This window comes from Orcinus orca, chromosome 16 (genome assembly GCF_937001465.1).
Source record: "Orcinus orca chromosome 16, mOrcOrc1.1, whole genome shotgun sequence".
Classification (NCBI taxonomy): Eukaryota; Metazoa; Chordata; class Mammalia; order Artiodactyla; family Delphinidae; genus Orcinus; species Orcinus orca.
The window spans coordinates 84,908,717-84,922,256 of NC_064574.1; the positions used below are offsets into that span (position 1 = coordinate 84,908,717).

The 13,540-nt window shown below is 50.7% G+C and overlaps 1 protein-coding gene across 1 annotated transcript in view; it reads right to left on the minus strand.

Annotated features, from left to right (window-relative positions):
- Nucleotides 1-13,540, minus strand: part of SDK1 (sidekick cell adhesion molecule 1) — an 826,099-nt gene that overhangs the window by 90,374 nt on the left and 722,185 nt on the right. Inside the window, exons 26-28 of the mRNA XM_049699672.1 lie at nucleotides 7,439-7,554; nucleotides 5,933-6,122; nucleotides 3,774-3,872 (exon numbers count right to left, since the gene is read on the minus strand). Coding sequence (XP_049555629.1) covers nucleotides 3,774-3,872; nucleotides 5,933-6,122; nucleotides 7,439-7,554 — 405 coding nt within the window. The remainder of the gene's footprint in view (nucleotides 1-3,773; nucleotides 3,873-5,932; nucleotides 6,123-7,438; nucleotides 7,555-13,540) is intronic.

Consider the following 13,540-nt stretch of genomic DNA (forward strand, 5'->3'; position numbering starts at 1 on the left):
ACTCTACCAATACTTTAGTTGTACTCTAAACTAATACTTTAGCTGTACTCTAAAGTATTTCAAACATGCAGAAAAATACTTGGAATAATATAGATCACACACCCATGTATTCATCACACACTGAACAAATCTTGAGATTTTGCCTAAGTTTTATGGTTTTTGTTTTTATTTTTATAAGACAGAAAACATGACAGAAAAAAGTTGAAGCTATTCTGGTGGTCTTATTGGATCCTCTTCCTCAAAGGTAACCCCTATTCTCAACTTACTGCAAATTCCTGCCAAGTTTTTACACTTTTACTATATACGTGTAGCCATAAATGATACACGGTAATGTCTGTGGAGTGCTTAGATGTACAGAGACATTCTTCAGCTGGATATATTCTTCTGCAACTTGCTTTTCTTCACTCAACAGATGTTTGTGAGACTTATTCATGTTGACACATGTAGGTCTTGTTCGTTACTTTAATTGCTACCGTGATTTCTGCGGTAATGAATAGGCCGCAGTTTACCTTTTCATTGCCTTATTGATGGACATTTGGATTGTCTCCAGTTCTTTCTTTTTTAAAATTTTCTGTTCTTTAAAGCAGCCCTGCAGTGGATCTCCTGTGAGTTTCTTCCTGTGAACAGGCATGAGGATTTCTCAAGCGTTAAGACCTGGGGTGCGGGGTGCACCCATGCCCGGATCGCCCCACCGCGGCTGTGCCAGGTCACGCTCCCAACGAGAGTGTGTGACGCTGCACCCCCAAATCCTCCTCTCTGCTGGGGATGGTCAGACTTTCTGTGGTTCTAAACTGGATGAATGTGAAACGCTGTCTAAATTACCTGCATTGTACACGTGCTTTTATGATCAGAAAAACTGATGTTGAAGACACCCTTAAAAGCAGGTGGCACGATTCTAAAGCGAGCTGCCGGTCTCCTGTGGACGGAGGATTCGTGCTGTGACTGTGAGCGCAGGTGCTTTGGGAGCAAAGAGGAGAAGAGCCCAGCCCAGGTCGGGATGGGCGAGGGGGAAAGCCGCAGGCAGAGACGCCATCTGACGTGACTGTCAAAGGAAGAGCAGCGGCCCGGGGTAGGGGGTCTCTCCTGGCAGAGCACCAGGCGAGCACCACGGCTCAGAGCTGGTTGGGGCCAGAGCCTCACCGTGTTGCCAGGGAAGCCCTCGGATGAGCAGTTCAAAGTCACAGCCACAAAACCAGAGCGCACGGCGGTCTGCGCGAAGAGGGAATCCCACGTGAAGGGCACACTTGCCTTCTGCACATCCCCGTGGAGTCCTGCTGTCAGAACTAATTCTTATCGGCCCGGAAAGCTGAGGAGAGCACAGAGATGATCCCAGAATCGGGACGAGCCGGGCTATCAGCAGAGGCGGGGGCGGGGGCCTGGGGCCTGGGGCCTCCTTCCCCAGCAGCCGGGGCCCCCGATCCTCACAGAGAACACCGCTCTGGAAGGCTCCTAGGGCTGGAAGTGACAGGTGGAATTTCGCATCTTGTGCTCTGAAAACGTTTCCTGTTCCACAGCGTGCTGGGGCGTGCCCTGGGTAAACAGACGGTTCGCCCTGCGTGTTCGCCCTGCTTGTTCCGGGAAAGGCTGTAGGCTGGGCACTGAGTCGGGGGCAGGCCCTGCCGGCGTGCGGGCTCCAGGAAAGCTGGAGGGTAGCAGCCAGCTCTGCAGACCACTGCCACCCCAGGGCCTGAGACTGGCCTGCGATGGCTCCTCAGCTGGACGGGATCTGAAACGCACACTGCAACAGAGGCTTCTCCGGCTGTTTGTTGTGATCTTAATAGCAAGAACCTGCGGTTCCAGAGGTCCCCTAGTTCAGAAACACTGTCGTCACCGCCAAGTGGCTGCAGGAACTGCAGAAGGAAAGAGTGGAGCCGAAGGGCCCCTGGCCTGCTGTGCAGATGACTCGGGAGCCCCAGGCTCCGTCTTAATGAAGTCAGAACTCAATAAGTATCTGCCTTTCTGTCCACCCTTTTCACGGCTGCCCGACATTATCCAAAAGACACATCCGATCGTGTCACTTCGCTTCTCAAGGTCCTCAGCACAGATTTTCAAATTTTTTTAAAAACAATTAAGTGTAACCCTTTTCTAGACCAAATCTTATCATCCTCAGCTCAAAAGCAGGTCTACGTGGTGCATTTTACTGCTGTTTGTAAGCCGTGGTTATGGTCCTGCCGTCAATCCCCGATAACCCAAGCAGGCGTACGTGGGGTCTGCCGCGGGTGAGGAGGTTAACACCGCATCTCAGGGCTGCCTGCGCCTGGAGCTTACACCGGGCCTCGTGCCTGGCCTTTAAAGGCCCACTTTGAAAGGTCTGGGCCTCTGGCCCCTCCTGCACGTGAAGCACGGCCTTCCCAGTGGTTCCCAGCCCGGCCCGGCCCGCGTCTCCCTCTGGGAGGTCTGTGCTCCCACAGGCAAAAGGCAGCGCTCCATTCAAGGATTTGGAAACCACTTATGCAACCGAGCGGGACCCTATGGGGCCTTCCCAGCACGGACCCTCCCCGCATCCTCTGCTGTAGCTCCTCTCTGAGGTACCCAGATAACAGTATCTGATGCCCTTACCCTGAGCTGTTTTACAGATGCTAAAACCTCCGCCACGTGGAAGACGTTAACTACTCGATGACCCTGAGCACGAAACGTAGTCCCCAGACCTACTGGAGCCTGAGGATTGATCACGTGAACCCCTGTGCCACTGCCCTGTGACCTCACCGTCAACCACTCAGAGAGCTGCGCGTGAGCTGATCGCACACGCCGCGCCCCCCCTCGCCTGGCCTTTAAAAATGCTCTGCTGAAACGCTTCGGGGAGTTGGGGTGCTTTGAGCACCAGCTGCCCTGGGCGCCTTGCTTGTTGTCCTGCGGTGAAGGCCGTGCTTTCCTTCACTGCACCCCAATGTCAGTAGGTTGGCTTTACCGGGCGCGGGCTAGCGGACCCAAGTTGTGGTTTGCTACCACTCATCCTCAAGATAAAGCCCGACAATGCCTTCTGCCCACTGAGCCCCCGGCCCAGGAGGCGTGGCTTGCAGGGCGTTTCCTGGAACCCCTACCGCATCGCGACCACGTGGTAGTGTCGCTGGTGTCTACCCTGCGAGGACGGCCCACCTACATCTCATCCACTCCTTACCTACCACTCTGAGCATTGAGGCCTGGCATATCTGAGGCCCGTAATTTGTCCTGGTGGAAAAGGGCGAACAAATAAAGGGGCTGATGATTTTTCAAAATAAAATTTGCTGCCTTTAGGAAACTAGGACAGATTAAGGCTGTTCATCAAAGTTATCAGAGCTGCTGCTCTGAGTGAAAAGTTCAGAGTAAACCGTTTCCCTGAGACCTAAGCATGCAGTTCACTTGGGAAACTTCCTCAAAGGGTTAGGTGCGGGCCCTGCAGCGGAAGACAGACGTCTCCGGGACATCGGATCAAAGCCTGGGAGTGAATCTTCCAAGAAAAACAAGCCCGTGGTTTTCCAAACACACATCAAAATAGCTGGGTTATTTCAGAGCGGACGGAAGGTCAAGTACAGACTGCCACGAACCACGAACGAACACGAAACTCTGGGCTAACAAAACGTAAATTTCATTCTGCAAAGAAACCTTAGTGCAGGACACAGTTAGAGGGCTGCAGTCTCTCAGTTCAGAAGACGCCAGGCTGCTGTAGACGGGATTTTTTTTTTAACCTCTTAGACATCTAATAAAAATAGATGAAATCGATCTGTTTGTTATCTCCCTCTAAGCTGTGATCTGTCTCTGAGCTGTGATCTCTTTAGTCACTGCCGCTCCCTTACCCAGAATAACGCCGTTGGGCTCCTCCGGTGGCTGCCACACGATCCGCACAGACGTGAGTCTCACCTCTGGGAACACAAGCCTCACGGGTGGGCCTGGGGCTGAAGGGAGAAAAAGACCGGTGACTCAGGCGCCGCTGGGATGTCACGTGGGTACACGCCGGGGCCTCATGGGGGAGGGTTCTGTGGGCTGGCCGAGGACAGTCATGACTGCCGATGACACCGTTCATGGGTGAATTACTCTCAGTTCTGGGAAAGTGACTTTTGGAATCCCTGTGTGTCTCCCTAATGACTTTGAGAAAATGCCTCATTTTGAATCCAGCTCATCTGCTTTCCAAGCGGCGTAAGCAGTGCTCATGAGCTATGCTGTGAGTCCTGTGAGCGTGTTACCTAAGGCTAGCGGCCCAGTCGCTAAACAGCATCCTAGAGGGTACGTCACGTCACAGGAGAGACTTCACCAATCTGAGCCGATTCCTCTCCTGGGCTGGACATCCACCAAGCAGGTGTCAGATAAATAAGGTGGCCGAAGGTCCCTCCCACCTCCCAATGGAGGTTACAATTACTGACCAAGTAACATGGCTGTAACCAATGATTTTTCTCTTAGGCACACGACCCCTCTCCCGCACTATCCCAGAGAATTAAGAGTTGATGTCCACAAACACACGGAATAGTGCTTCTGTGCCGTCTGGTGCACCAGTAATTCAAAAACCAGCTATGTATCCCGGCACCATTGAATAATAGCGTCACGGCCATCATAAAATATATTTACTTAAATGGAGAGGCGAGTAAGCGTGTGGCCAGCGTGGGAACTTCTTGTTGGAACTTAAGAACTGACTGGTTCCCAGGTAAGAGGCAACGAGCATGAAGCAATCAATACACAAATAAAGCGACGTGCGTTACAGTCATTCCAGGGCTGCTGAATAGCCTCAAGCTATTAGGTTGAGAGCAGTATTTTAAATTATAAACATGTGTCATGACCCCTGTGTTCAGGTAAAACACAGGGGTTCCTCACACACCAGGACCAATTCACGAACAGGAAACTCTGACGTCTGTCTTCTGTGGTTTCTGCCCCCTCACTGTCCCCAAGGCTGATCATTTGCATCACAATGAAATGAGGGGAAGGAGAAACACGTTTATATCGGGATTGTGAGAGAGAAAGAGAAATCAGTCCATGACTCTCCCCAGCCTATACTTTGGGAAGAAACCGTGATAACTGCCCGAGTCTGAGGAACAGTTCCTAAAAGCTCCTGTTACTTTTTATGTGTGTGGCCCTCGACAGAGCATATAGTTTTGCAAAGACATGACCTTGAGGTTACACGGTCCCTCTCAGACTCCAGCCGCCCTGAGATCAGCTCCCAGGGAAGGACCAGGTTCAAGGCGCCCCCTCTTCTGACCCAGGGGAGGCCCAGCTACGGGTGTCTCCCAGGAACACGGAGAGAACGTTGTCAGCTTAGCGGTCAGAGTGCGTTGGGGGCTTGATTTAATTACTTCAGTAAAGATGCTTAAGAAAATCTATGGGTGTTTCACTTCTGTCAGCTGCTTCTGAGCCTGGGTGTTTTGGGGGGAGACTGGCATTTTCCCCCGAATATTCATCATGGTCTATTTAACACAGATCATGTAAAGCAGCTAACCTTTAAGTGTCTGACATCTGCAAGGTGGAGAAACGTATTTCCTGATGATTTAGACAATGCCGTCAAGATGTACTTGTTACGGAGGCTGCGAACCCCGGGTATCCTGGGAGCCCGTCACACACCACACTCTGTGGGCCTCTAATGACCCCTTACTATGCAAACGAGAGCGGGAAGCCCAGAGAATCTAGAATTGAGGCACGGGGTCTGCAGTGGGGTTTTTCAGCCAGGTTTGTGCCAACACCACCAGGCCTTAGGTTTTTCTGGCCCAGCTGCCCGGCCTTTACTGCACTGCCTACAGCAGAGCTACGATGAAATTGTGCTCAGGCTGTTAATTAGGCTGTGAACATTCACTCCGGCTGAAACTGGCCATAGAAGCGCTCAGTGACCAGAAAACAACTTTGTTTTGTTTTCCTGTGCTGAAACGAAGAAAAAAGAGTGTTTTGAAAAGTAAGTTAAAAATGACAACCATCCAAAGGGTTTGGATGGCGACAGCAAACCTGGGAGACGGGCAAAGGCAAGCCGTCGACGTACCGTCGTCTTTGGTCCGCTCCAGGATGGGGGGTGAGCTGGGGACCCCGTTCCCGATGCGGGTGAAGGCCAGCACCTGGAGCTCGTACAGCACGAACTTGCCCAGACCCGCCAGGAGCGCGGACTGCGTGTGGTTCCCGCGGACCACGTGGCTCCTGGGCTCCGGATCCAGATCTCTGGCGCGGTACAGGATCTGCATGACACACCGGGGGGGGGGGGTCAGGAGGACGGTGTGCAAGGAGGGGCCTCGCGGGCCTGGACCACGCGGCAAGGACCAGGCAACTGAGGGTCCTCCCCCTGGGCAGCCGTGTTGAGGGCTTAGGGATCTAATTCCTATCCGCTGGCATTTTGGGGGAAAGATGGAGATGAAGCAGCTGGACTCCAGACTGGAAGGCAGCTGGAGATGTGCCCCAGCCATGGCCGGAGTGGGAGAGCCAGACGCCCCGCTGTAATTCACAGGGTTTCAGGTGCCCAGCGGCAGCCACTGAAACCAGGGCTCGCTAGGAACACAGAGACGTGCTGCTTCCGTGCAAGGGGCCAGCAGCCACTCGCTTGCCCGGCTTATCGGGACATTAGGCTCCTGCCTCAGGGGACCTGTGCTCTCCCCCTGAACCCGAGGCCCCACCCCTGGGCTAGTTACTGCCCACGCTGCAGACGCAGCACGCTGAGATGCCCCCTCCACGGCCCGCCTGCTCCCCCTTATTCCCTAAGCTCACCCTCTCGGAACTGGTCCCTCAGATCAGTGACCAGAGGGCCGTAAAAGAGGGGGTCATCAGGGGGGACTTTGAAAAGGGCTTGGCGAGCGCTCTTCTCCAGGGTCCGGGTAGGGGGCGTGGAGTGCTGGTCACTGAACCCACTCAGTGGGATCGCCGTGTCTAAAGGGGCCAGAAGGGAGCCATCAGGGTGCCGGGGTCGGGGGAGGGCATGAGAACAGGTGGGGAAACAGAATAGGATCTAAACGATGGAGAGCGGGGAGAAGAAGGCGGCAGTGCGCGAGACAAGCGTGGCCTTGTGGCCAAATCCAGGAAGATCTGTCCTGCTTCTTGGGGGAGGGGGCGGAACAAAAACAGAGTAGGTTTTTAAGGGTCTGGGTAAACACACACAAGACTAAACCCAGAAACGCCTTCCAGAGAAGCTGCAAGGTGTCCAACCCTCACCACTGATGACACACGTGCAGACACACGCGCAGGGATCTAATGATACGTCCTTAGCATTTCACAGAAAAAGCCACTTCCCACACCAACCCTGGGAGGGAGCTACCATCACTCCTCCCACTTTACAAGTGAGGAAAGAGGCTCAGAGCTTTTAGTGCCCTGTCTTGGCCCACAGGAAGAGGGAACACCGATGCCTCATCTCCAGCCTGTGATGAAGGTAGACGAGACAAGTGACGTGGGATCAGGAGACAGGCCAGAGCTGCAGATCGGCAGGAAAATGTGGGCTCACGGGTTTGGGGAGACAGGTGACAGCACCGTCACAGCGTGGGCGGAGGAAGGTCACCTGAGCACATACCTTGTAGCCCAGTATGAGCCCGTTCTGGTCCTGCTCGGGCACCGAAGCCCAGGTCAGTAAAATCTGGGTGGAGCTGACGGCCTCGGCTGACACGTTTTCAGGGGCGGCTGAAGGAACTGCAGAGAATGAGTTAAATAGATTGGCGCCCAAAGTCTAAAGGCTTCTACTAATAAAGGTCTCATTTTTACCCACATAATCAAGTCCTTGAAACAGCAGTGTATTCTGAACATTTTGCAGTGATCAGATTAAACCTGCACAGAAATGTAAATCTCTTCAATATTAGCAACAAATTCCATAAATCCTGGGTATTTAGGAGCTCAATTTTACCTGAGTCCACCCAGCAAGAAAACAAGCTTCGTCTGAGTCTTATATTAACTTGTGAGAACTGTGACTTTCATCCTAGACAGAAATCCTCACCGTCATACACCAGTTTACTGACATCTCCAAACGGGGGCACTTTGGGGGGGGCAGGTGGGTGGAGAGGGGAGGGGAGGGGAGGGGAGGGGAGGTTTACCAAGTGCACATCCCTGTGTGGGAGTAACAGGCACCCAGAAAAGGGCAGCTCTCAGCACCCCCAGAGCCTCCACGGTCGAAAAGGAGAACACGTCAAGTTCACGAATCTCACGGGTACATAACACGTGACGGGGCTTTGGCGTCTTCTCAGTCACCCCCCAGGACCGCCCTGTGGGCTGGTTCACTCTTTCATTCATTCACTCACTGATTCATTCACTTGCTCACTCACCCATCCATTCGCTCATCCATCCATTCGCTCACCCATCCCTTCGCTCACTCACCCATCCATTCACTCACTTATCCATCCATTGGCTCACCCATCCATTGGCTCACCCATCCATTGGCTCACCCATCCATTCGCTCACTCATCCATTTGCTCACTCATCCATTCGCTCACTCATCCATCCATTCACTCACTTATCCATCCATTCGCTCACTCATCCATTTGCTCACTCATCCATCCATTCACTCACTCAACCATTTGCTCACTCAACCATTCACTCATCCTTCCATTCACTCACCCATCCATTTGCTCACTCATCCATTCACCCATCCATCCATTCGCTCACTCATCCATCCATTCGCTCATCCATCCATTTGCTCACTCATCCATTCACTCACCCATCCATTCGCTCACTCATCCATTCACCCATCCACCCATTCGCTCACTCACGCGTAAGTACTTCCTCCTCATGGCACAGCCACTGTGAAGGTGACTCTGTTAGTCAGTTAGTCTGAATCCGGAAAGTAATGTGTGTTTGCACGACGACAGTGCTCCCAACCTATGATTCCTAGAGTTCCCACACTGAAGTGATTTGGTCTTTGTTGTGGGTTGAACTGTGTTCCCTCAAGCTCCTATGCTGGAGTCCTGACCCCACTACCCAGAATGTGACCTTATTTGGAAACAGGGTTGTTACAGATGTAATTAATAACATGAGGTCACACAGGGGTAGTGTAGGCCCTAATCCAATAGGACTGGTGTCCGTATGAGAAGAAACAGATGTGCACGTGGGGAGAACCCCCCGGCAGGACTAGGCTTGTGCTGCCCAGCCCAGGAGCTTCTGGAAGCTGGGGGCTGGCTGTGACAGGCCCTCCCGGCCCCTCCAGAGGGGGAGTACGGCTCTGCTGACGCCTCGGTCTCCACCTTCTGGCCTCCAGAACTACGAGAGAACATATATCTGTTGTTTGAAGCCAACAGTTTGGGTCCTTTGTTACTGCAGCCCCAGGAAATGAAGATAGGCTTTAAGAAAAACATGCCAGGATTCATGCTGGGCCTGGAAGAGGTGCTGCTCCGTCGTCGCAAGCTTGACCTGGTCGTTCCCACGACTGGCAGGTCTGAGATGGAGAGAAGAGGAGGCCCAGCAACAGGCTGCCACCTCACAGGGCGAGCTTCTGGGGGACACTGAACCTGGGCTCAGCCACCTCTGTCCTGGGAGGGCTGCAAGCCCCAGGAAAGGGCGACTTCCCTGGCTCGATGCCCAGGAGGCAGTGGCCCCCCTCCCTTTGTCCACTTGCTACACTGACTGACTGTCCTCAGAACTCAGGCACCAGACCGGCTGCCAGTGCCCACAAAACAGAGATGCCACTGTCGGTGCCTGTTAGTCCCAAGCACAGGGGCCCCCCTGGCATTTCTGGAGAGAGAAGATGCAAGTCAGCCCACTGGGCCGATAAAAAGTTTTTCTTCCCAAATATGTCAGTTGAGAGTCATTCATTCCGTTATTCAGTCATTCAACAAAAGAATATTAATTTATTTGAGCAGATAAGTGTCACAGGAAAAGAATCTTCACGGTTTCCGGTTAACTCAGCCCCCTGAAGGGGAGCATGCTTGCCACACATGCCGCCCTGTGTCCCCCTGCCTCTGGCGGTGACTCCCATGGCGTCACCTGTGCTCTCTGTGCCTTGGGGGCCCCCACCGGGTGTCGTAACTTCCGAGGCAGTTACCAGGACACTGTTTACACCCATGCTTATTTTATAAAAAACTGAGGGATAAGCTGGCACCTGGAATCAACTGTGAATTAAAGGAGTCATTATCATTCAAAGAGAAGGTATGCCTCCCGTTTACCTAACTTCGTTTTCTGACTTTATTTAGAATCAGGTGAGAGCAGAAAATATACTCTATGCCCAAGATACTAGTGCTATGTTCTAAACTCCCATCCCTGTCTGTGAAGAGAGAAGCCATTGTCATAGCAACACAAACGGTCAACCTCTCAATCCTTAACTGCTTCCTTCGGGTTAATCTTTGAAACCATGAATGCCCAATTCTCACTGTAGATCTACAAATAATAGCTGATTTCCTAAGATGCAGTGACATGTGAAACCATTTACTGGCAGGCCATCCACATCTCCAGAGAATGAGGGCAACCCTGTGATCACAGCAACGCAGCCCCGGCGCCTAGAACACAGCTGGTTTCCTAATGAGAAGACAGGCAGAGAAAATCGCAGTGTTCAGGATGAACATTTCAGCTGCTTCGAGTCCCACCAGGATAAACTCTGCCATCTAATTACAAAGTATTTATGTTTTTAAGATTTGAAAAAAAAAATCTTACTCATTACCTAACTTGAAGGAGATTCAACTTCTTTCCCAACCTGATATCTTGAGTTTTGAGACCATCCTAGAATCTCCCCTTTCATTAAAAACAATACCATTTAAAATGCGTTTTTCCTTCAGTTGTTCTCTCTCCTCTACAGGGTTTCCCACCCCTCAGCTCACAGCTACTCCTCATGTAGTCTCTTTGATTTTTAGGGCCTCATTTACCCTTATAATATATTATAATATATCATAAGGTGTCATGAAACCAGCTTGACTGCACTTCAAAACTGGAAACCTCATTTAAATGTGGTTCAAGACGTTCTGCTCGGTACCTCCATTGCTGGCTTTCAGCGCGTCTGCGCACCGTGCTGTCTCTAAGCACTGATGGATGGCTATCTTCACTGAGGTGACGCTGGGTTCCAGAGGTGGGAGTGCAGCTCTCCTCTCCCCACCAGTTCTCTCCAACCCCTCTCCGTCCTCATCAGTGGTGGTGGTAGCACTCCACCAGTGGGCCCGTGTAGTCCCTTCACCCTCTTTGCCCAATGCTGAGCAGTGATTGGCAGGACAAGTCATCTGAAGGGGCTGATTTCTCTGCTGGGGAGGCTACCTGCCCAACCTCGGCAGCACCAGGGAAGGCAAGATATCAGAGCTGCCACAGCTGGGAGGGGCTTGTGGGTCAGAGGTGAGAAGCTTCCTGCAGCAGAAGGTTCTGGAAGCTCCATTTGGAGGTGGGGGTACTGAACCCCTCCAGGACCAGCCCCAGATGGAGGGGCCAACATGACAGCACCAGTTTCCCTAGAGGAGAGAACAGCCCATAAGGGGTCCCAAGGAGCCCACTCTTCTGGTATTAAAAATATCTGAGGGCTTCCCTGGTGGCGCAGTGGTTGAGAGTCCGCCTGCTGATGCAGGGGACACGGGTTCGTGCCCCGGTCTGGGAAGATCCCACATGCCACGGAGCGGCTGGGCCCGTGAGCCATGGCCGCGGAGCCTGCGTGTCTGGAGCCTGTGCTCCACGATGGGAGAGGCCACAACAGTGAGAGGTCCGTGTATCACAAAAAAAAAAAAAAAAAAATCTGAAATCTGAACCACCCATATCTTGAAATGAAGATCAATAACCCTATTATCAAGTTGTAATGGAAACACCTGCTGAGCCAAAACTGTTCTCTTCTTCTCCAAGAGATATGTGTTGAACCAAAATTTCTCACTGAACAAACATTCAGTTAAAAACGAAAGATAATTTTCTGTAAGCCATAACCCTCAAAAGAAGAAAGAACGGGATAGCTGGCAAAGCAAAGTGTAAGCTGTAGGAACAATTCTCCCTTGAGATCAGAAGCTTTCTCAGCAAGCGAACTATGAGCCTGGCCACAGTCAGCCCCGCTGGCCTGCACACGGTCGTCTTCTGGCCACACGCACACACATCTGTCAACCGAGACGAAAGCGAGCCCACAGTGCTTTGCTGGATACAAAATCTATACCTCAGACAACGACACTGCTCGGCAAAGTCTTTTCAGAGTCCACCTAAGAGATGATCCAAGATCATCTGAGGAGAGCAGAGGTAGAAGAAAACACTGGAGTGAGTTCACACATAGAGCGATGGCCTCTGACCACTGGAAAGATGGCCGTGCAGCAGCTGGAAGGATTTTTACAAAACCAGAGTCTCAGTGCAGCAGTTTTGCCACTGGTTTACTTTGTTCTTTGAAAACTTACCCCAAAGTATTATTTTCTGTTTTGAATGACACTTTCTTCATCTTTACATAACATGTAGTTTGTTGTTTTCTGAACAATATCCTTGGAAAGTGTAGCCAGGCATACAATTTAAGGTTGACAGTTATTTACTTTCAGCTCCTTCAAGACCATTATTGCATTGTCTTCTGGCCTCTCTTGTTCTGGAGAAGTTGGCTTCCAATGGTCTTTGTAGGTGAGATGCCTTTGCTCCAGATGTCTTTAAGATGCTCTGTGGCTTCTGCATTTGCAGGTGTAGTGCAGTGCATCTTGGTGCAGACTTATTTTTATTTATTCTGTTCAGGATTCACAACTTCAGTCAGATACATAATGTCTCATATCAGTTCTGGAATTTCTCGGCCATAATCTCCACATATTTCCTCCCTCTCATTCCCCCCCACCTTTCTCTTCTGAGTCTCATTAAATGTATGTTGGACCTTCTCATTCTGTTCTTTATGTCTCTTAACCTCTCTATCATACTTTCAATCTTGATGTCTTAGCACTGTATTTTGAGGTTTTTTTACTCATTTCCAGCTTCCAGTTTGGTAATTCCCTCTTTATCAGTGTCTAACCTACTTTTTACCTCAATCAGAGTGGTTTATTCAATGACTGTGTTTTTCCTAAAAAAAAAAAACTGTTTAAAATGGCATTATAATCTCTACTTAAAGTGTTCATGCTTTCCTTTAATAATTAAATACTTTAATATTTATTTCCAGCTTTACTGAGATATGATTTGTATATAACATTGTGTAAGACTGAGGTGTACAACATACAACATGTTGCACATTTTAATCTCATACACTGCAAGATGATTACCACCATAGCATTTGCTAACGCCTCCATTAGGTCACATAATTACTATTTATTTTTCTTTTTTGTGGTGACAATGTTTAAGATCTACTCTCTTAGTGACTCTCTCTCTCTTTTTTTTTTGAATTATAACTGACATACAGTATTATACTGGTTCCAGGTGTACAACACAGTGATTCAGTTCTTAACAACTTTCTATAATCACTCTGCTGTACATAAGGTTACTCAGAACTTATTCATCTTCCTACTAAAAGTCTTTAATTAATTTAAATGTACTTATTACATTTTGAGGTGTCCAGCGTGGAAACAGCTGCTGGGAGGTGCTGGCTTCCCCTGGCTGCCCTTGCGTCCCACACGGGCTTCCAGGGTGACCTCTCTGCTTTTGTACCTGTGGAGCCTTGAGAAGACAGGACACACCCTGGGCTCAGGAAGCCTCCGAGGAAACAGCTAAGTCACAATGGAGCTAGTTCACCGTCTCAGACTTTCTACCTTCTTCTCACCCCTCGTTGGGTGGAGGTCAGGAAGGT